This window comes from Rhinichthys klamathensis, unplaced genomic scaffold, assembly GCF_029890125.1.
Source record: "Rhinichthys klamathensis goyatoka isolate OS25496 unplaced genomic scaffold, OSU_Roscu_1.1 h1tg000107l_1, whole genome shotgun sequence".
NCBI lineage: Eukaryota > Metazoa > Chordata > Actinopteri > Cypriniformes > Leuciscidae > Rhinichthys > Rhinichthys klamathensis.
The window spans coordinates 914,551-937,599 of NW_026606645.1; the positions used below are offsets into that span (position 1 = coordinate 914,551).

General features: G+C 37.9%; 1 protein-coding gene across 1 annotated transcript; it reads left to right on the plus strand.

The window, feature by feature from the left end:
- Positions 1-1,867: 1,867 nt before the first annotated feature.
- papss1 (3'-phosphoadenosine 5'-phosphosulfate synthase 1) lies at positions 1,868-22,973 on the plus strand. The gene is made up of 12 exons (XM_056253562.1): positions 1,868-2,078; positions 2,921-3,035; positions 3,127-3,362; positions 4,127-4,265; positions 5,675-5,793; positions 10,615-10,728; positions 10,899-11,010; positions 12,815-13,020; positions 16,907-17,042; positions 17,303-17,571; positions 19,242-19,471; positions 22,749-22,973. Exons 1-12 carry the CDS (start codon positions 2,004-2,006, stop codon positions 22,885-22,887), a joined length of 1,890 nt encoding a protein of 629 aa, XP_056109537.1. The 5' UTR covers positions 1,868-2,003; the 3' UTR covers positions 22,888-22,973.
- The last annotated feature ends 76 nt before the right edge of the window (positions 22,974-23,049 follow it).

Consider the following 23,049-nt stretch of genomic DNA (forward strand, 5'->3'; position numbering starts at 1 on the left):
TATTTGTCAAGTACTGTTTTTTTGTAGGCTACTTTTGGCAATTAGGCCTTCAACTTTGACTTGGTAACTTTGACTTTGATACAGAAAATTTATGCATAAAGCACAGTATTTTTGGGACAAGACTTGATCAGTCGTTCACTATGCAATTAAGTATTGTTTTTCTGGTATTCGCATACCACAGCAAGTCTACAAATTCTGCCATATAAGGGATATTCAGTGAGTCATATGAAGCCTCAGACAAGTCCAAATAGGCCTACATCTCATTGATAATGTTTAGAGAGGGTTTGAAGCAAATGTTTTTCCTCTCCAAATCTCAACTTTGTTGCCTTTTCATGCACCTTTACAAGTGTCTCCATTGTCTTCCAGTTTCTGTTAGATTTCAAGCCCACCCTGGCTGTTTGTGTGGAAACATTTGGTTACCTAACTTCCCCTTGTCTTTACATAAAAGCATCCTCTCCAGATCCATCACCAACTTATTTATCTTTGTTCCTCAGTGGTGGAATCGACTCCCAACACCTGTTAGAACTGCGGACACTGTACTATTGTAAGCTTGTGAAGGTGTATCTACCATGAGGAATCTGCCCAAACTTCCCAATCCTCAAGGGAATAAGCAGGGCTCTGGACCGTATGGGGGAATGAATGGTTCTGTTAATACTCAACCTAGGGTAGTGTGTGGGAAACTGCAAATGCTTATGAGAAGTTTACCTAAAGTACTTCAGGATTACACTAATGGCAGAAAACAAGAGGACCAGTTAAGCCAGTGGTCAGGCCTGCGATGGCCATTCAGGTGTCTAGCAACTGGAAGCTCTTCTTTTTACAACTTACTCAGATCTTATCAGAGAGTGTCAGCCGTTCAGAGGCCCTGCAGGGGAAGTTCAGTTTCTTCTCGCTGTGTTTAGGGTGCAGGGCAGAGATTGATGTACAATCGATTAAATGTTCATGTCTATATAGGCAACAGCCTCCTTACAGCATGTTCAACATGGGCTCCATTTAATTTATTTGATAAACCCTGTGCTATTGGCATCAATGATTCTTACAGTTTATATTCACAAATTATCATTGTTTTGTTAAACAGTTTCTTTATTTTGGTATATAGTTGTATTGTACCAACTTGCAGCATGTCTCTAATAAAAGAAGATCTAAAGAATTATCTAAACCCTTATCTTTTCCTCATTTAACATACCTTTCAAGGGATAGTTCACCCAAAAATTAAAATTCTGTCATAATTTACTCACCCTTGAATTGTTCCAAACCTGTGTGAATTTCTGATAAACACACAAAATAATTTAAAGAATGTCAGTAACCAAACAGTTGATGGGCCTCATCCCATATATTTTTCTTTCATTCAGTCAGTGGGGCCCAACAACTGTTTGGTTACTGACATTCTTCAAAATATCTTCTTCTGTGTTTAGCAGAAGAAAAAAAATCATTCAGGTTTGGAACAACTTGAGGGTGAGGAAATTATGATCGAATTTTCATTTTTGGGTGAACTATCTCTTTGACTAAAATGTTACTTGTTTTGTATTCATAGATATTCATATTTATGTTATATTAGCATAACACCAACAAATGTTCATTCATATATATATATATATATATATATATATATATGATATTGGGTCAATGGGGCTAACACAGATTTCACTTTACACAGGAAAATATAAAACAGAACATGAGTGATATTCTTCTGACCTATGATTCTGACAAGTCCCGCCCTTGACCTGATACTTGTTTGCTTTCGTTGCCACGGCTATATGAACGACTTCTTAACTGTCTAATCACGATCGACTTGGATGCCATTCCGACCAATCTGATTGGTTAGTGGGTGGAGTCTTGACGCGTTAGAGGCGGGACTTGTCGGAGCCTCCATCACTTCCTGTGCCGCATCCTGTAAAGCTCTACGCTTCCTTCTGGAGTTCAATACGTACAGTGGACCCGGCACTTCAGTAAAGCAACTTCTGCGAATATATATATCACACTATTTATTTGTTTACCAAGTGTGAATGCAGCAGCTCAGAATGGAGACATCTGGGAACTCGAGTAAGAAGCAGAAACTGAGTAACGCGCCTGAGAGTTGGGTGAGTAACGGTAGTGGCTGTAAATTGAGGGATATTCTGCATTGCTAATATAGTAACGTTACTGTTACAGTACCACACATCGTGCTTTGAATAATAGTGTTTTTGATTATGATTCATCTGACCCACAGTATTTTAATTCATAATATAAACGAAATCTAGAATAATCGTTCTCGTCATGGAGGTCCTCGGCTTTGATAAGTGTGTGAAAAGGATGAATGCATATAATCCTTTTATTTGTGCATATTGTCTGTCTTAAAACCTAGTGAGCTTCTACAGTATTTCTGGCATCAAAAGCACGGGTATCTTTACTTTTTGGGCATGTAACGTTACTATAATACTAACATGGCTTATTGGACATATACCATGGTAGTCTTTGGAGTATAATGTAAATACCATGATGGTACATATGCTAATAATTCTGTACCACGTTATATATATATATATATATTATAGTATTTTTGAATTTTGTATTTTTTTGTTGCATTTTTTACATCATAGGCATGTGCAATTGCAATTATTTATGCAATATTGTGCAATAGCCTATTTATAAATATCATCAATCATCAGTAAAAAATTACCCTGTTTGTTGGACAACTACAAATTGTTTATATATACACACCATATAAATATTTATATATATGTGTGTGTGCGTGTGTGTACAAAAAAAATTGTATAAGAAAAATATAAGTGGTCCAGTACTATGGTATAAACCAACATACCATGTAATTACAATCTGATACAGCCAATGTCTTTCTTGAAGTGCTTCACTTCAGTCAATCAGACAGGAGGCCTTTGTCAAAGATGAGGCAGATTAAATGAATCTGAATCTGCAATTTGTACAGGGGATGCAAAGAGCCACCAATGTGACATACCAAGCCCATCATGTGAGCAGAAACAAGCGTGGACAAGTAGTCGGCACTAGGGGAGGATTTCGAGGATGCACGGTGTGGCTTACAGGTAGAACATGAATGACGTGATTTAATCTTCATGGTTGTGTGTGTCCAAAATGTTCAGTAAATATGAAGACCGCTCTGTTGTGCATCCTCAGGTTTGTCTGGTGCAGGTAAAACGACGGTCAGCATGGCTCTGGAGGAGTATCTGGTGTGTCATGGCATCCCCTGCTACACTATGGATGGAGATAACATCAGGCAGGGCCTCAATAAGAACCTGGGCTTCAGCCCTGAGGACCGCGAGGAGAACATTCGCCGTATCGCGGAAGTGGCAAAACTGTTTGCTGACGCGGGGCTCGTGTGTATCGCCAGCTTCATTTCCCCATACAGCAGGGTGAGAAACATAGGGAGCTGTGTGTATAAGACTTCTTAACAATGTAAAGCCTGACATATCAAATAGTAGAAAAATCTGTTTATTGAACCTGTTTTGTGTCATATTTGATACATCAGGCTTTTATGAACCATATAATTTGATATAGTGAGAATATGGAGCTCATGCATTGAGAAAGAAAACATATACATTTTGCAAACTGAGCAAAAATATACAATTTGGTGCAAATGTTGTTATTTACATAGCTTGTAATGTAAATCAATGAGATTTTTATAGCAGCATGACAACATAAAATGCATATAAATATCAGTTGTCACTCAATATCTTCCAGTGTTTCTCAGGAGGATTATATTTAAATTCTTAGTTTTAAGATCAAAACTCTGTAGTTTTTATAGCAGGTGGTGAAATGTATAATGTAATGCAATATAATGATGATTGAGAGATGAATAAATAATTTTGAAACAAACAAAAAATAAACAAACAAATTCCTCAATAGCCTGTTGTATCATATTTTAACAAGAGTTTTCAAAAAAATGATGTATGGATGATCAAGTAAACCTAAGTTGCTTTAGTCCAGTGAAAGTTATTGTTATGTTTACTCTATAAAATCGTTAAAGATAAAAAGTGTAAACTATTAATCAGACAGAAGGCATGTAGTGGATTGTGCAATCTAAAACAACAAGTTTTGATCATTTTGGTAATTTAGAGGCATTAGAAATGAGATATTTTAGGGTTAAAACATTTGATTAATATTGTTTTGGCCCCAGGACCGCCTGAATGCCAGGAAGATCCATGAAGCTGCTGGTCTTCCGTTCTTTGAGGTGTTTATAGACGCTCCTCTGGATGTGTGTGAGCAGAGAGATGTGAAGGGGCTCTATAAGAGGGCTAGAGCTGGAGAAATCAGAGGTAAGATAATCATGTTTTTTTTTTTTTGGCATATCCAACTCAAATCATTTTAGTTTTTTTGTAGTCTGCTGCAAATGTCCTCATGAAATACAAAGATTACTATTCAGATTCAAACTACAGATATTTAAATTTTGTTTGGACTTCATCTCAGTTGCTGTCAGTGTCTATTGAATGTAACTTTTGTCTATTTGTATCTGGTATTTGGACATATGAATGCGTAATGTCATGCAAAATATGTGTCCAAATACATGTATTTACACTCACTTAAAAAAAATGAGCCTAGCTAAAAATTGCAAAATATTTAATTGTCTTTTAATGTTCTCAACCATTTTAATCAGAAATCACTGGTCAGGAAATTAGCAAGAATTGCACAAATACTGTAGATGAAGTAACTCAGCACAGAATAATCCTTCCCAACTTACACAATGGAGACAGCAATGGCTTTTTAAATAGTGGATTTGCTTACATTTTGCATAATTTCCTGACCAATAAATTGTGGTTAAGACAATTAAAAGCTTAGCGTGTAGCCATTTTGGGCTTGGCCCTTTTTTTTTTTTTTTTGTAGATGCACTGTATGTTATGGCTCAGATTTAATCTCATACTGGTCAGTAGTCAGTAGGGCAATCAGTCCTAAAGTTTTAAACCTAAATGGATTTGTGTGCTGCTGTCAATAAACTCAAAGCATCCTCTTCAATTTTGCAAAGATCTTGCAAACCTGATTGTGCAGAAATATGTGAAATGATTGAGTTAGACAAGACAAGGGCCCTGGGATGATCTGAGGCACTGAAGGAGGACAACATGTTTTGTCTGAGAAGAAAAACACCAGAAAAGCGTTTACTGGATTTTTGCAGAATGATGAAAGAGTGGAGCTTGTGGCCTTTTTGGTGCGCATTAACACTTCATCTCGAGAAACACAATTATGATATCAGCAGTGTGTACTTTTGAGGTTACACAACTTTTTGAGCAAATGAGAGGTGATTCATCACAACCTTCTTGGTTTCCTGAAGAATCTGGAAATAGGAGACACTGGACTCGCTCTTGACTGACTCAGTGTTTCCTGTTGTTTTTGTTAAATTCAATTTGTATTGCTGTGGACCTGCAAATTCAGTAACGGCCAATCAGATGAAGAGTGACACAGGAAACACTGCTGTGAAAGTTGAAATTACTCGCATTAATCTGAAAGTTGCTAACATCTCGTGATGAGAATGAGTGATGTTTATAGCAGGAAGTGTCTTATTCACATGCGCATATTAACTGATACATTTGAGCTGATTTATACGGTGGAGGAAAAATGCTAAATCCTTCCAACATTACTAAGGACTTGGTCCCGTTTAATGAAAAACTGCTTTCAAGAAGTGCATCCCAAGCATGTCTGTTTTAATGTAACCGGCTACTCTTGTTGTCCTCAGGGTTCACAGGAATAGACTCTGAGTATGAGAAGCCAGAGGCCCCTGAACTGGTACTAAAGACCGATTCTTGCAGTGTGAACGAGTGCATCCAGCAGCTCCTGGACCTCCTGCAGGAGAGGGTAAGCTCACTCCATTCGTTCATGTTAAACTGAATTCTGTTTGAAACTCTGTTTGAGAGTTTGTTATCTAAATGTCTGATTGTTGCAAGCGGTAAAACATCTTGGTAACACTTCCTTTTACAGTACAGTACTTACGTGTACTTACCTAGAAAGTACTGGCTAATATAAGGTAAGTACATGGGTTAGGGGTAGGTTCAGGGTTAGTACCTAGTTATTACCCAGTAATTATAGTTACTATAATAAGTACATAGTAAGTAAATGGGTTACAGGACTGTAAAAGGAAGCGTTACAGACATCTCTTGCTACAGAAGTTTTTCTCATTTACATGCACATGTACAGTATATACTGGTATCAATTGGAATATGGCAATATTACGATTATTATCAAGTCATGTGACTGCCACAGTCTGATATCCTGATTCAGTTTTTGCTACCCCTGGAATATGCCTGTTTTATTCGGAAATTTGTTGCATGTAAACACCTTATACAAAATCCACTGAAAGAAGATATTAACTGTTTTGTATTTTAAAAATGTATTTTATTCATGTGACACAAAGCTGCTTTTCAGCATCATTACTCCAGTCTTCAGTGTCACGTGATCCTTCAGAAATCATTCCAATAAGATGATTTGGTGCTCAAGAAAAAAGCACCAAATTTGGTCTTGAAAAAAAGTTGTTGTGCTTAATATTTTTGTGGAAACCATACTTTTTACTGTCACTTTTGATCAATTTAATGTGTATTTGCTGAATAAATGTACTAATTTCTTGAATGAAAATGAGACCGATATAACAAAAGTGTAGTATTATTATAAATACTTGCTCGACACTTTCCATTCCATGGCGTTGTTTGTGAAAAACTCGTAATAAAACTGAGCATACTGTATAACCAATGGCAGCATCTTGAAACTCCCAGGAAATAACAGTGGGAATAGAAAACACGCATGTGTAGATCATCATATAACATCCATGTTAACAGGAATATTCTGATGCCTGAACACATGTAAACTTTGTATTCCAAATATAGCTACAAACCGAAATAGATTCTATTATGCATTAGATTCTAATGTGACAATGACTCTATTGTGACATCAAACTAAGATGATGGGGTTATTATGGAAGCTTGTTTCCGCCACAGAATGAAAAATAAAAAAGGTAATTGCGACTTTTTATCTCACATTTCTGACTTTTTTTCTCACAATTGCGAGTTAACATCTCGCAATTCTGACTTTATTTCTCAGAATTGCGAGATATGAAGTCAGAATTGCGTAATATAAAGTCGCAATTGCGTGTTATAAAGTCAGAAATGGATGATATAACATCGAAATTGCGTGTTATAAAGTCAGAAATGGATGATATAACATCGAAATTGCGTGTTATAAAGTCAGAAATGGATGATATAACATCGAAATTGCGTGTTATAAAGTCAGAAATGGATGATATAACATCGAAATTGCGTGTTATAAAGTCAAAAATGGCTGATATAACATCGAAATTGCGTGTTATAAATTCAGAAATGGATGATATAACATCGAAATTGCGTGTTATAAAGTCAGAAATGGATGATATAACATCGAAATTGCGTGTTATAAAGTCAGAAATGGATGATATAACATCGAAATTGCGTGTTATAAAGTCAGAAATGGATGATATAACATCGAAATTGCGTGTTATAAAGTCAAAAATGGCTGATATAACATCGAAATTGCGTGTTATAAATTCAGAAATGGATGATATAACATCGAAATTGCGTGTTGTAAAGTCAAAAATGGCTGATATAACATCGAAATTGCGTGTTATAAAGTCAGAAATGGATGATATAACATCGAAATTGCGTGTTGTAAAGTCAGAATTGTGAGATATAAACTATAAAAATGTTAGTCTTTTTTTCCCTTAGAATTGGCCTGATAACTCGCAATTTATATCTCACAATTCTGAAAAAAGATGTCAGAATTTCTCGCAAAGAAATTCTATAGAAATCGAAAACTCCCAATTATGTATTCTATATAAATAAAAAAACTCGCAATTATGTGTTATAAAGTCAGAATTGCGAGATGTAAAGTCTCAATTCTGTGTTTTTTTTCTCGCAATTGCGACTTTATTTCTCACAATTCTGACTTCATATCTCGCAATTGTGAGATAAGTCGCAATTATTATTTTATTTTTTTTATTAAGTGGCGGAAACAAGCTTCCATAGGTTATTCATTTGCACCCTTGTTAACAAACTTTGGTATCCTTATTTCATGATTTAAGGCCAGTTTTTTTAACACAGAAAATATTGCAACTTTGCTCAAAGGGGTCATCGGATGCCCATTTTCCACAAGTTGGTATGATTCTTTAGGTTCTTCATGTAAAGTTTGTAACATACTTTGGTTAAAATTCCTCAATGGCTGTGTAAAACAACACCAGGGGCGTTGCTAGACCCATTTTACTGGGACACGTGCCCCAGTATAAATCTGCTGTGCCCCAGTAAATCTGAAGTTTGAGTTTAACAATTTATTTTATTTGTCAGTGTATTTAATATAAATTATATTATAGGGTAATAGAAATGATCTATTTGCAACGCAGTAATAAACGAATCAATGCTTGTAAAAGCAACGCAGTTTAACCGAAACAGAAGCGACAGAAATCCGCGCGCGTCTGTGTTTCCTAGCAACAGCAGCGCTCACAAATCTGAGCACACCGAAGTCCGGTGTTGGCACGCGAGGTAGGCTATGAAAACATGACGAAACAAAAGTTTCTAAATAATACAAATAATCTTAAAAGTAAAATTGAGTCAGAGTCAAGTGATTGACCGTTTTGCCAAAGTGAAGCATAGGCGGTAGCCTACAGTTTAATGCTCAACAAATAAATCAACTTAGTTTGAACTTGGCTGGGGAACTTTGTTTTCTTTTAGAATATACATGCTCTTTATTTTATATAGTAGGCTATATATTAACTCTTTATTGATTTATTGAAATGTAATTGTAAATTCTTGAAAAATATAAAGGCTAATTATTTACATTGTGTAATGTAGAAGAATCTAAATGTGCAAGAAAGTTTTCTCTCCGTTTTCTATTTTCTAAAGTTTTCTATTTTCATACAGTGTTGGCTTTTATGGCACAAAAAAAAAAAAGAAATTCGTGTATCATGATTTTAAAGCTATTGTTATCCAATTTGTTGGCATTCAAACACCTTAAAATGGACATATGTAGGTCCGAGAAATCCAAATTTTTCCACTACCCAGCATGGTGTTTTTGAAACAAACAAATTTATTTATCTATCGGTAAGCCCCGCCCTCCTTAGTTACGCTTGCTATCTCAGACAAACAATGGGGGACCTGTGCCCCAGTAGAGTTTTATGTCTAGCAACGCCCCTGAACAACACGCTTTTTATCTTCTCAAAAAACAGCTCAGCGACCAGTTTTGGTGCATGTCTCTTTAAATGATGAGCAACTGCTCACCCCACCCCTCTCTTCCATGGGGGGTGTCACACAAGACAAGTAAAGTGCTGCCTTGGTGGACAGTATACAAATCAGTCCCTCCAGGATTTCACGATTTTTTTATGTGATTTTTGCGATCAAAATGACTGATTTTGTGGTGGTAATTTCCAGAAATTTGTGAAAAAATTTGCGATTTTTTATATTTTATAATTATGACATCACATTTACCATATATTATGTCAGATGCACTATAGTCATACATGACACAAATCACAAACAAAATGCATGAAGCTTGTTTATTTGGTCTAATCAATTTTTTTTAATTGCGCTGTCGCCTATTGTTGTTACTTGATTAACATTAACAACAGCAGGTAAATTAGGTTACTGTCACTTTAAGCCCTACTACAGTAATGACAAACGTCCCAATCAGTTATTACTGATTGTTTTACATAAATACTTGCCAAGATTAATATTTTGAAGTAATTGTAGCTATGTGTATTTGTTCAAGTGCTATAAAGAGAATTCAATATTCTTACTAGGCCGACAGGCGGTGACACGCAGTCAGTCAGTCAGTCCGAACACACACACACACACACACACGCTTGCAGTCAGAGACAGACTGTCACTCGACTGGCTGAAATTAGTTCTCTTTCACGGTATACTGCGCTTTTAATAATTCTTTTTAGTACCATCGAACATATCATACTTTTTGTTATGTCATTCAATCATGTTAAACGCATTAATAAGTTTGCCGTACTGCCTAATGAAAACCTGGGCGCTTATGTGAGAGGGCAGGAGAGACGCTTTTTCTTTCGCCATGTTTCTGACAGACCGCTCACAGACATCACGCGTGCGCAACATCTATTCTGTACCCACGTAAAAATGCATTGAAACTTTAATTAACTAGAGATATTTCAATTGGGTGATTATAATTTAATGTTTTGTTAGGTCTTTTTTTTGTGATTATTTTGCGGTTAAATTAGGAATTATGCAGGATCGCAAAAAAATGCGACATTTTGTTGATTTTGCGTTGTATTCAGCGATCGCAGAATCACGAAAAACTGGAGGGACTGACAAATGGCTGAGGCTAATACAGGACAGTCCGTCAGTGGTCGTGGGCGGAGCATGAGCAATATGACATCATATTTCTCTGAAAATTCAAACGGCTTGATTATTGAGAGTGTTTAGGCTTTTTGATTATTAAAAAAAAAAGGAGCGAATGGAATTTTTTCATTGTAGGGTGGTGTGTCCGCACACTGCAAAGACACATTTATATGCAAACCACCATATAATAAAAGTGAATTCTGCATCCGATGACCCCTTTAACATCTTATCTAGATGCTTTCATCATACTTTGATATAAATGACATTGACGTCTCTGTGATAATGTCTTCACCTTCTGTAGGACATCGTGCCTGTGGACGCGTCCTATGAGGTCAAGGAGCTCTACGTGCCTGAGAACAAGCTGGACTTGGCCAAGGCTGATGCAGAGACTCTTCCAGCAGTGGAGATCACCAAGGTATCACTCCTCGACTGACACTCACATTCAGCCGCCTTCAGATGGCCTGCAAATCCATTTTGACTATTGGCTGTTATGAACTTGAAACATTGTCTGACCTATATTGGTTTTAAACAGTCTAAAACATGTGCAGTTTAAAAGCTAACATGTGTTGTCTGTTGGTGGGTTAGGTGGACATGCAGTGGGTTCAGGTGCTGGCTGAGGGCTGGGCTACTCCTCTGAACGGCTTCATGAGGGAGAGAGAGTTCCTACAGTGTCTTCACTTCAACTGTCTGCTCGACGGTAAACGCATAATCTCGTGGTATACTTTTAGGCTTGGATTTCTTTTTTATGTGCTGTGTTTTCTGAATGCAACACTAGATGGCGACATTAGACAGTGCAATGCACTTTTTCCTGCTGGCCGCTATTACATTCAGAAGTGATTTTAGAAATAATTTCCATATTTTTTCTACTTTTTATTTTTATGTAATACAGATTTAACTGACAACTAGTAAATCATGATGACAGAGTAAAAACACATTTTTAGAAATATTTTGTACATTCATGAAAAATAAAGATCTTATAGGTACAGTACTACTTCAGGCTCATAAAGGCATAGCTCACTCCAAAATATGGCTCCCCTCATGGCGTTCCCAACCAATATGACTTTGGTTAATCTTTGAAACACAAAAATGTTGAAATTTTTAATGAAAGCACGATTCATATGGATTTGTTTTACAACACATTTTTGGATCTTTAAAGTTTTGGTTACCTGGACTTTTCAATGGAAAGACAGAAACTCAAGTTACACTTATGTGTACTTACAGTGTACTTACCTTAGAAAGTACTGGTTAATATAAGGTAACTACATGGGTTACGGTTAGGTTTAGGGGTAGGTTCAGGGTAAGAACCTGGTTATTACCCAGTTATTATAATAACTATAATAAGTACATAGTATGTATATGGGGAACAGGACTGTAAAATACAAATAAAGTGCTACTAAAACTCCTCAGGAAACTTATGGATTTGGTACAACATGAAGGTGAGTAAATAATGACAGGATTTTCATTTGTGGGTGAACTATGATGGACCACCGACATAAGGTGAACAAGCTATTACTAATAATCTAATATTTCAGTGTTTCTGGCTCTTGGAATGGGTGGCCTATCACAAAATAAACTGAATTTAAGCGAGGGAATCTTAAGGCTCTGCGAGTGGATTTGAAATGACAATTAGTGGTAGAAATAAAAGTGTTAATATAATTTTAACGGAGGGCTTTTGGTTTAGGTTGATCACATGCTTTCCAGGATGTTTGGGCTTTTTAGAAACGGGATCGTCTGAAATAAAAAGTCGGCATCCTTTTGATTACGAGAACAACAAATGTGTGAATTGCTTTTTAAACCACGACGTGTTCCTCGCATTTATAAAACTGTGTAATTACAGCAATTTCCCACATCATGCTTGAGTTTCCAAAAAGTGTCAATTTAGTTTTACGACCTCGTAGTGCTCTGCCGTGTGTTGCCTTGCCTAGTATTCAAATTTGTGTTTATGCTATGCATTGACACTCACACACCTATTAAGATAAAAAAAAAAATGGGCCTAGTAGACGTTTGACTTTGGATATGACAGAAATACGGCCAGAGAAAGTCGTTAGTTATTCATGCATTACATCATCAGCGTCATTAGACTTGATTACTGTACATCACACCTTGTGTTATTATTTTTATCCTTACAATACGCCCAATTGGACTCTTGTTGGACCAGACTGGCGTCTTTATGGACGATGCCTGATACTAGTTTAATTTGGATTGAGCTGAAATGGGACACTCAAAGGGCTCGTTCTTATGGAAAACAGCTGTTTCTGCCATGATGTCGGTGTGTTATATTCTGAAAATGGATTTTAAAAGCTTCCCGCTCATATTGCTTTAATCAAGGTGTAGGACCTCTTACTTTCTTAGAAAACTCGCCACTTTGACATTCAGAGTTCTTTGCCTTATCTCGCCCCATAGATCCTTAACTGTTCCCCTTTAGCCCTTTCAAAGCTGTCAATTTCTCAAAGTCTCGTGTTGTTTGATGTATGTGCCGTGCATCTGACCTCTGTTCGTAGGCGGGGTTATTAACCTCTCGGTGCCGGTGGTCCTCCCCGTCTCAAGCTCCGACAAAGAGCGTCTGGACGGCAGCACCGCGTTCGCGCTGGCCTACGGTGGACGGAGAGTCGCCATCCTCCGAAACCCAGAGTTCTACGAGCACCGCAAGGAAGAGCGTTGTTCCCGGCAGTGGGGCACCACCTGCAAGGATCATCCATACATCAAGGTCAGAGGTCAAATATAGACAAAAACCTGCATGTTTAGTAGATTATGAACACAGTGTCCTAACTAGGCAGCGTGTCCGGCAACAAGAAAGCGGAAGATCTGCGTGACCCAACACAGTAACAGCCAATTAGAGCATATTTGATTGATTTTAAATTAATTTTTTGTTCACACTATGTTGCAATTACTGTAATTACTCGATCAGCCTCAGAGCTGTTCACATCCTCGGAATTATGCTTTTCTATGGCAACACTGTTAACGCCGAAATGAATCTGTGTAACTTGATTAATCAGTAGACAAAACCACAATACAACACATTATGCAAATGCCTTATTAATTAATTTATAGTTTATTTAGTGGTGCATGAGATGGTTATTCCAACTCTGCTAGCAACTTTAAAATTCATTGTATGTCTGTCGTTTTGTTTTCAAATTGATCTTTTATTTTTAATAGATTAACAAAAGTTAAGTATAGGAATTTTTCAAAAGAATTGACAATATAACTTTCCTGCTGAATTCACTGCCATTTTGAGTTTCCGCATGAGGTTGCAGAAGTTGGAGCGCTCAGAAAATTCAGTTTACAAGTAATTGTTACAAATGACCAAAGCAGTTATGTAATTTCAAGTTCTACGAGGACGTGAGTGCATTTTATAAGTCGGAATCTCGTAATTATGCTAATTCCGACATGGTGTGAATGCATTTATGCAAACTATCTGGAGCTTGATTTTGGACCAATGAGATTTCTTATCTTATGTAAGCACTTGGAAAGGATTAACATGGCCCTGTATCTCATTTTTGTTGTCAGCTCCCTCCCTTTCTTTCTTTTCTGACTCACGAACCACCTGGAAAGTCCCGATTATAAACCTGCTGTGAATGAGAGCACTGTTTAGACTACATACATGTTAATATGAAAGCAGAATCACAGTGATTCAGCACCATGATCCATTAACGCATCACTTTTCACCTGTCTGGCACCGGGGCACCCTTTATGGGAACACATTGTCCGATGGTACAAGCGCAGAATTGTGCAAGGCTGTCTGTTGCTTCATTGCTATTTATGAATGTTCATGAGCAAATATAATAGCTTTTTCTTGGGTTCAGAACTACATTTGATCATAAACTCACCCCAAACTGTTGCTCTACAGAAATTATAGCTCAAGACTAAATTATCCTCCTTATTAGGGATAAAAGTATTGAAAAAGGGTTATTTCAGAAGGGACTTGATATTTAGGCACCACAACGATGTCGTTTTTTGCTGTACATTTCTTTTCTTTCTGCAATTGTATTTAAAAGAGGAGATTTTCCGCTTAAGTCCCATTTTTGAAGGTAAAGTCATGGATATCTAGTCAGAAACAGCTGACCTGATGCTTTAATAGGCCCCTGTGCGGTCTCATTGCCAAGCTTTCCTTGGACTGGACTTTGACAGAAGACAGAGTCATGATGCCATCTCACTAGGTCTGTGGAAACAGGGTCTCTCTCTCTCTCTCATATATCTTTGTTCAGTCCTTGCTTTAGTGATCTCTTTATTCCTTGACCCCCTTCATTTCACACATGTGTTTTAGTTGGATTTCTCGCCCTGCGTTCTATCCTAACAGTGTTTAGGCAAGTGGCGCTCTCCTCCCCTCCTTTCCCCTCACCTTCCTCTTACAAATCTCGCAGAGTAAATACTGAACAATTGTTTCCATCTGTAAGTAGGGATTGTGGGCTTAGGTGCTCTTTAATGGCTCCGCTCTGCTCCAGCTCGCACTAATGGGCGCCAACGGAGAGCTTTCGGACTCTGGAATGGCCCCGTCTGTCTGCTCGCCTACGGTCACAAATAAACCCATCTCCAGACCCAAGAAAGAAATTGCATTGAAGTTGCTAGCAATCAGCTTTCGTTTTATTTACAGTGTTCTGTCTCTCAATGGCATTCTCGTAATGAAGTTTAGATTTACCACTGTCCATAAACAAGCCAAACAAAAAAAGATTGATTATTAAATTATACAAAAATATAAATATATATATATATATATCCTCTTGAATATGCTGTTTTTAAAGTTACATTTACAGTTTAACTTTTAAAATCGTTGTAATCAAATGATTGTAATATTGACTAATAGTATATTTAATTATGCATGCTCATTTACATATATTTTTACATTTTAATATTTAATAATCTTTTAAAATGCTAATCATTAAATAACACTTGATGTAGACATGCCTAAATTCATGTGTAGCATTTTATTTCTAGTGTGCTTTATTTATTTATTTAAATATATCATCCAGAATTTTATTATTGTTGCATCCCTAGAAAATAGCTTGCGAATTCCATATCTTATTGAAGTGATTGCACTTCAGTTTCTTCCATAAGTTCAGTCAAGGCTCGAGCTGGAACTACCGTCATGCCTGTTTTCATTTTACATGATCATTAATATCACGTACGCTGAAACCCCCCAAAACAAATGAGTCTGAACATCTGTTTGATTAATATTGTTCCAGAGTGTCCAAAATGGGAAAATTTGGTCTTATGAATGTGGAATATGTGATTATAAGTTCACAGAATAGTTCATCTCATTACTTCACTATGTCTGGTTTGTATGTTAAACTCTGTCTGCTGAAGCACGTCAATCAGCGGGGCTGTAAAACCGGCCTCCATTACGTGTGGTAAATACTCTTTTCCTGTTTATTTCGGCTGTCAGTCTGACAGCTGAGTCCACATTGTGAGATTTTGTATGGGGAGAGCATTAACTTAATTGCATTATCTATGTTTTTTCCCCTCATTGAAAGGGGTGCAGTGCTCAATTATTGTCTATGACAGCTAATAGAGTTGATTTACTGTATAGATGTGATGTAGTGCCAACAGATCGCTCACTGAGTTTTTCCATCGCCAGCCTCTGCAACATAAATTAAATAAACGGCTGCTACTGTTGCTATACTGTGGCCAGAAAATGACAGCCGCACATGCATTCAGTCTTCAAATGCAAACGCAATGCAACTTATGAAGCATTTTATTAACATTCACTGCTTTCAGGCCTCTCCAAGATTGCTTAATATGATCACATACTTGCACATAAAGTTCTCGAGCCACCAGTGGTGCTGTCAAGTCAAATCAATAGATGTAAGTCTTGTGAAATGGTATTCTCCATCCTAGCGGCCCCGAATCTGCTGCAAGCTGTGATATCCTCAGCATACTTTACTGCTTCTTAACCCTGGCCAAGTTAGCGGCTCAGCCAATGCCAGCGAAGACCTCCTGAAGGTAAAATATAAGTAAAAGCAGCCAAGAGTTCTAGTCTGATTTGATATGGTAGTCTTGTTTTTAAAAATGAATGTTTAGAAATTCAAGCTAATAAACCAGAGTCTGTTGAGTCTGAGAATGAGAATGACATCTTGCTTTTAGAGCTTTCTAACTAAGATTGTCAAACTTGAGCATGGAAACAAAGTCGTATTTACTTCTTAAGTTTCCAGGCTGTTACGATTAGCATTTTTGAGGAAGACCTATTTGGGTTTCTCAACGTTTGCAAGGTTCATGACATCAAATCTTTGAAATGAATACAAGAGTTTTGTAATTTTGTATATTTTCCTGTTTCAGAACCAGCTGTCCCCAACTGTGTTTGCCAAAGAGTTTCTTCTGTGTTAGTGGACATTTTGTGGCCAGAATATGCTACAATGTGGACATTCAGTCAGGGTTAGCTATATTAGACCACTTTCTTACCCCAAACCACCATGCTGAGATTTTAAGATGAAATGTTTTTGCATGTATCATTTGGCTTTCAGAATCTGGAGGGATTCTTATGTTCCTCAAACCTCACAAAGAAAGAAAGAGAGTGCAATTGTGGCAGTTTGTCCAACAACATTGTACAGATGAGGTTGGAAGTTCATTGCTGCTGTTCCTGATGGTCTTTCCTGCGGCAGATGGTGATGGAGAGTGGAGATTGGCTGGTCGGAGGTGATGTCCAGGTGCTGGATCGGATCTACTGGAACGACGGGCTGGATAGTTACAGGCTCACACCAACCGAACTCAAGCAGAAGTTTAAAGAGATGAACGCAGGTATGGAACAACACTCAGTAGTTGCTCCTTTTGAGACAATTTTGACTAGTCTGTTGGGTGTTGCAAGTTGCCTTGCCCTCAAACTGTAAACATACATTTTCTTAAAACTATTACATTAGTTTTAATGCAAACAACTATTATGAATAAACAAGTCTTTATGGATTTTAATTGCATTGCCATAGACTTGCATTGCTCTGTATATTAACTTATGATATTTATGGCTAGTTAAGAGATATTAAACACTCTTCTCTCATTTTTAGATGCTGTCTTTGCCTTCCAACTGCGGAACCCAGTGCATAATGGCCACGCGCTGCTCATGCAGGACACACAGCGACGTCTAATTGAACGTGGCTACCGCCGACCCGTGCTTCTGCTGCACCCGCTGGGAGGCTGGACCAAAGATGATGACGTACCACTGGCCTGGCGCATGAAACAGCATGCAGCTGTGCTGGAGGAAGGGCTGCTTGATCCCAACTCCACCATTGTGGCCATTTTCCCCTCACCGATGATGTACGCCGGCCCCACAGAGGTTAGTGTGGAAAGAAAAGGGACCAAGAACAGACCCCTGAGGCTTACCATTAAAATAATAATGTGCGATCAGCTGGTCATTATATAATTTTTTCAGTTTTCGTGCTTCGAATGGAGACTCTTGATCATCTAGTCATCTATCGAAGATTTTATGCTCACCATATATATTACTATATACTAAAATGAATTTTCTGCAGTTGGTAGCTACATGTTTTGAGACGCCAGATTCAATTTAGCCTTTGAGATCTTCCTCAATATGTAAATCCTTAAGTATCCCATAAAGCTCTATTAAATGTGCTTTTTGCTAAGAACGATAATTAAAATAGCGTTTGCAGTCAAGGAACTGTTGTATGGAAAGTTAGTGGGGAGGAAACTTGCGCAGGGCACATTCCTTCTTAAGTCGTCGAGGTTACACTGGATTGGTGATCCGTTCCACCTAACCTGTGCTGGAGGCTGAAGACAACAGGGACAGTCTCTTCTTGCGGGCATCACGCATCTCTGGACTTTCCTGTAGGAATTGATTTGTGTCTCCTGAAGTGGCTCTAAACAGAACCAAAGTGTTTAGAGGACAGTGGTGTCCCTCTATGATCCATTTGTACACACACACACACACACACACACACACACACACACACACACACACACACAACAAGGACAAACAGGGAGCTTTCTTCTGACAAATTTTTTTTCTGGTGTAGTGTTCCATGGCTATTTTGAAGTCTGTTGTTCTTTAATCATGTGGCCAGGGACATTAAACATTTTATTGGGAGCAGACAGAGTCTGTAAGACTAAAGCAGCCCACAGGAAGCAGTCGTTCGCCTCATTGAGTTATGAGAAGGAAGTTAGGGACATGCTGACTCCACAGAAAAGAATTAGCTTAGGTAGTGTAGGCCAATTCTAATCATGTGTCCATCCAAATATGTTTTCACTTATTTCAAAATGATACGTTTTGACATATTGTCCCTATCTCTGTGTCATTGAACATAATTTCCATTTGTTTTACATCATTATTGTATCCCTAAATTTAAGTGCAGGATTGTTCATCAAAAAAATGAAATCTGTCATGATTTACTCATGTTGTGCCAAACCTTTTTTTCTTTCATTAACAACACATTTTTTTTCTGTTGCTATCTGTTTGACTTTTCTAAATTTTCTAAAATTTCTAAAAACATACAGCAGTTTTGTCTGAGTAAAAGACCAAAATTGAAATTAGATGCTGAAAATCTTTTTGTCGTGGGCACTCTCAAATCTCATTCGCATGCTTTTGGTTACAAGACATGCGAGAACCAATTGACGTCAAACCTGTTTTATTCATATTCAAATGGACACAAATGTGAATGACATTTGAGAGCTATAGCAGAGGGGATTTCAAGTGAATTATAGTTAAAATTTCGGCCTAACAAAAATATTTGATGGTTTCAGAAAACTTAGAATATGGTGTACAAATTGTATGGAGTTCTTTTATGATATTTTATGGTGCTTGTTTAGTCTTTTTGGATATCAGCAACCCTAGTCCTCATTCACTTTCAGTCATTGTTCACACTACTCTTTTCCAAACATTCTCACTTATTTTGTGCTCCACAGAATGAAGAACGTGAACTTGTTTGAACTAACACTCTAATTGATTAGCTTTAAAGTGAAAATATAATAAATTTGAACTGTTTCCAACAGGTCCAGTGGCACTGCAGGGCCCGAATGGTGGCCGGGGCCAACTTTTACATAGTGGGCCGTGACCCTGCAGGAATGCCTCATCCGGACACAGGTAAAGACCTCTACGAGCCCTCCCACGGAGCTAAAGTTCTTACCATGGCCCCTGGACTCATATCGCTGGAAATTGTGCCTTTCAAAGTGGCAGCCTACAATAAAGTCAAGAAGGCCATGGATTTTTATGACCCCAAAAAGTAAGTTTATGTATTTTTCCCCATTTAAATTTCTCTTCCTTTTTGTAAACACAAAGTAACTACCGTACACAAAATGAGTAAGTCGAGTGTCTTTATGGATCAAATCTTATCAAGTTCGAGACTTGGACATATTGACGTGGCGTTAAACTGAAAACATGAATTTACTTCATGTACATATTCAAACAGACTATCATCTTGAGTTGAACTTCCCTCCATATCAGGCTTCCTCGATTCCTAACCGTGTTGCCAAGAATAACAGGAAATGTTTTGTTGTTGTGTGCTTTTACCAAATTCTATGGCTTTGCTCCATTCTTTGAAGTCATTTAGAAATGGATATCTGCCATTATTCCTCTGGCGCTGTTGCAAATGCTGCGGAAGATGACTAACGAAAATCATGCATTTTCGCGGCGTCTCGTCTTGCAATTAATAGCGCCCGTCCCGCTATCGAGTTAACAGGCATTTTTAGTCGTCCCTGATGAAGACCATGCAGCATGTCAACATGCAGCAAAACTGACTGGAAGAACTGGGGACTTTTAATGTTGAATGATCTTTATGCAAATGCACATCCCACACAGAGTTTAAAGGAAGAAAATTGTATCAATTACTCACCCTCGGGTCATTCCAAAACCATATGTGTCTATTTTTTCCATGGAAAAACAACAGCAACAAAAAAAGATCGAGCTTTAAATAGATTTTTCATCGGTCAAGCTCCATAAAGGGCAATAAGAAAAATGGAAATATTCCATAGAAATGTTACTGAATATTCAAATGGAATATTAAAAAATAAAAGAATATTAACATTTGTAATATTCATTATTCAATATGGAAAAGAGCAGCTTGTATATTCTGTGAAGAATCATATTTTGTGTTTCACGCGGGTTTGGAATGACACGTTTTTTGGACTGTTCCTCTGTCTGTCACGTTCCATAATCATAACTACCTTCATTATGATTAAGTATTGAGATTGTTGCTTACAACAATCTCAATACTTGTAAATATGTAAAGTCAAGTGTCAAGGTGACAGTGGTGCTGGAGGTTGCTGGCATCACTTCCCTCCTCCATCCCAGCAATCGTTTGGAGGGGGTTGGGGTGGCAGACTCGCACTCCGTCTGAGTTTCAAAGAGCCCCGCTTGGCGCCTTAGTAAATTTATGGCGTTCCGTCTGCTCCTTGAGCAGGGTGTTGGGCCTGGCCAAATTTGAGACGAATATGGATGCTGAGCCTAATTGCCAGCCATCCCCCTTAAAGTCTTCCTCTAAAACGGCTCAAATCAGTCCAAGCTGTTTCTCATTTAAATGCATATTAACGGTTCTCTATGGAGTCAGGGTTTATGTGTTCCACCCCTTCACCCCATTGAAGTGACTACCAGGTGGAATGGTGATAATATTCCATAAACCATCAGTTGTGGGTCCATCCAGTAGTAGGATGCATCATATTTGCATCTATTGGGTGATTGCTAAGGTGTTCTGGCTGCTTGCTAGGGCATTGCTTGGCAGGAATTTTGGGTGGTTACTAGGGTGTTGCTAGCCTGTCACTAGGGTGTTCTGGATGCTTGTTAGGGCATTGCTAGGGTGTTTTATGTGGTTACTTACTAGTGTGTTTGGTATGTGGTTTTGTATTCTGAATACTTGCTAAGTTATTGCTGGCCAGTTGCTAGGGTGTTTTTGGGTGGTTACTAGGATGTTCCTAAAAGGGTTGCCAGGGTGTTTGCTAGGATGTTGGTTACTGGGATGTTGCTATGAGAACATTACCTTTAAAAAAAAAAAACACAAGATGTCTTTACCAAAAAATACAGTAACAATTTAAATATTGTGAAATATTACATATTACACAGCTCTGTGGAATACTTGATTCTGATTGGTCAATCGCACCATCCACGATAACGATAACAACGTTAAAAACGGATAACACAGACTCATCCGAGTAACTGAAGTCGGTGCTTTACCCTTGTTAGGAACGGGTTTTCCTCGTGGGAGTTTTGCGTTCGGTCGGTGAGCTAATAAAATAATAAAACTCAGTCAAATCAATATTTAGTGTAGAGTTATTTAAAGATGTCATCCGGGTATCGCAGACTGGCTCTCTCTTGAATACAAACGCAGCTGCTGCCATTTTGCAACGATTGTTTTGTACACTGTAATAGATAATAAGATAACAAACAGGTACGATTTTTTAACGGTTTCATCTCGAATCAATATCTCTAATCGCCATAATTATTTATGAGGTGAAATGCCGTGTAATACGTGGTATGACTGTACCGTATCCCTTAAATGTCCGTCTAGTTTGAACTTGCCACGTTTAAGAGCTACTAAAATATTTCAACTCAAGTCAATATTTTGTGTCTAATGATTTACTTATGTGGCAAGTAGCCGTTACTTAATTGAACTAACTTTTCTGTTTGAATATATTTTAAGATGTAAGTTATTCATGTGATGTCAAAGCTGATCACATTTAAAAAATTTTTTTTTTTTTTTGGAAACCGTGATACTTTTTTTCAGGATTCTTTGAAGAATAGAAAGTTAGACCTAATATTAGGGTCAGGGGTTTGTTCAAATGCACTATTCAGCGTTATAAGCCCATATAAAATGCTTCACATTCAGTCTAGACTGAAGAGCCTTTCTGAATGACAGCGTTCGTTTAATGAACCTGATTACGGCAGGGAAAGGGCAGTGCAACAGCGTACGTTTATAAATGCATTGTGCTGTGTGAATTTGTTTTCATAAGGTCTGCGTCTTAATCTGAAGAACAACTAATCCGTAACAAATAAACCCTATCCGTAGGAGCCATTGAGGATTGTATTTAGACTAGCGTTCGAGTTGTATTCGTGCTGTTGGAGACTAATTAGCTCTATTTATCAGACATTTTGCGCACTGTTTATTTTCGAAGCATTTGTTTAAATGAAAACGTGTAGCAGAGAGTTTGGATTTAATGACATTGGTCTGAAAGTTTAGATTTCTGTTTCTTGCTCATTTATTTTTGTCTAGAAGTAAAGCCAGCCTGTTTACCTCGTCGTCTTTGCACCGTTGAAAGGAATTATGTGGCTTAAAGAGCCACTTGAGAGAACATATTTTATCATAGAGCTCTTTTCAGAGTACAATACATCGTTCCCTCCAGAGCGAAACGTCCCGAACAAAGGAGCAGTGTACAACACCTAGTTATTATCTCTGACGCAAACCCTGAGATTATGTTTCTTTTTCATTTTCTTATCACATTGGGTACCACACTGACTGTCCCTTTTCTGTGCACATCTTAAAATTCCCTCCGCCGTCTCGTTTTACCCAGACACCAGGACTATGACTTCATCTCAGGAACCCGCATGAGGAGGATGGCTCGCGAGGGCCAGAACCCTCCGGAAGGCTTCATGGCATCCAAAGCCTGGAATGTTCTCAAGGAATACTACCAGTCTTTGGAGAAGGCCTAAGCCGTTTTCCAGGCGCCCCGAGAGAAGCAATTCTGTTACATGAAAAGGAGGAAGAGGAGGCGATCATGGTTTGTAAAAAAACAAAACACAAACGTTGGGACCACCCAAAGGACTTCTTGAACTGTTTTGGATGTTGTTCCTCATTAAATCACTGTCGGTTTC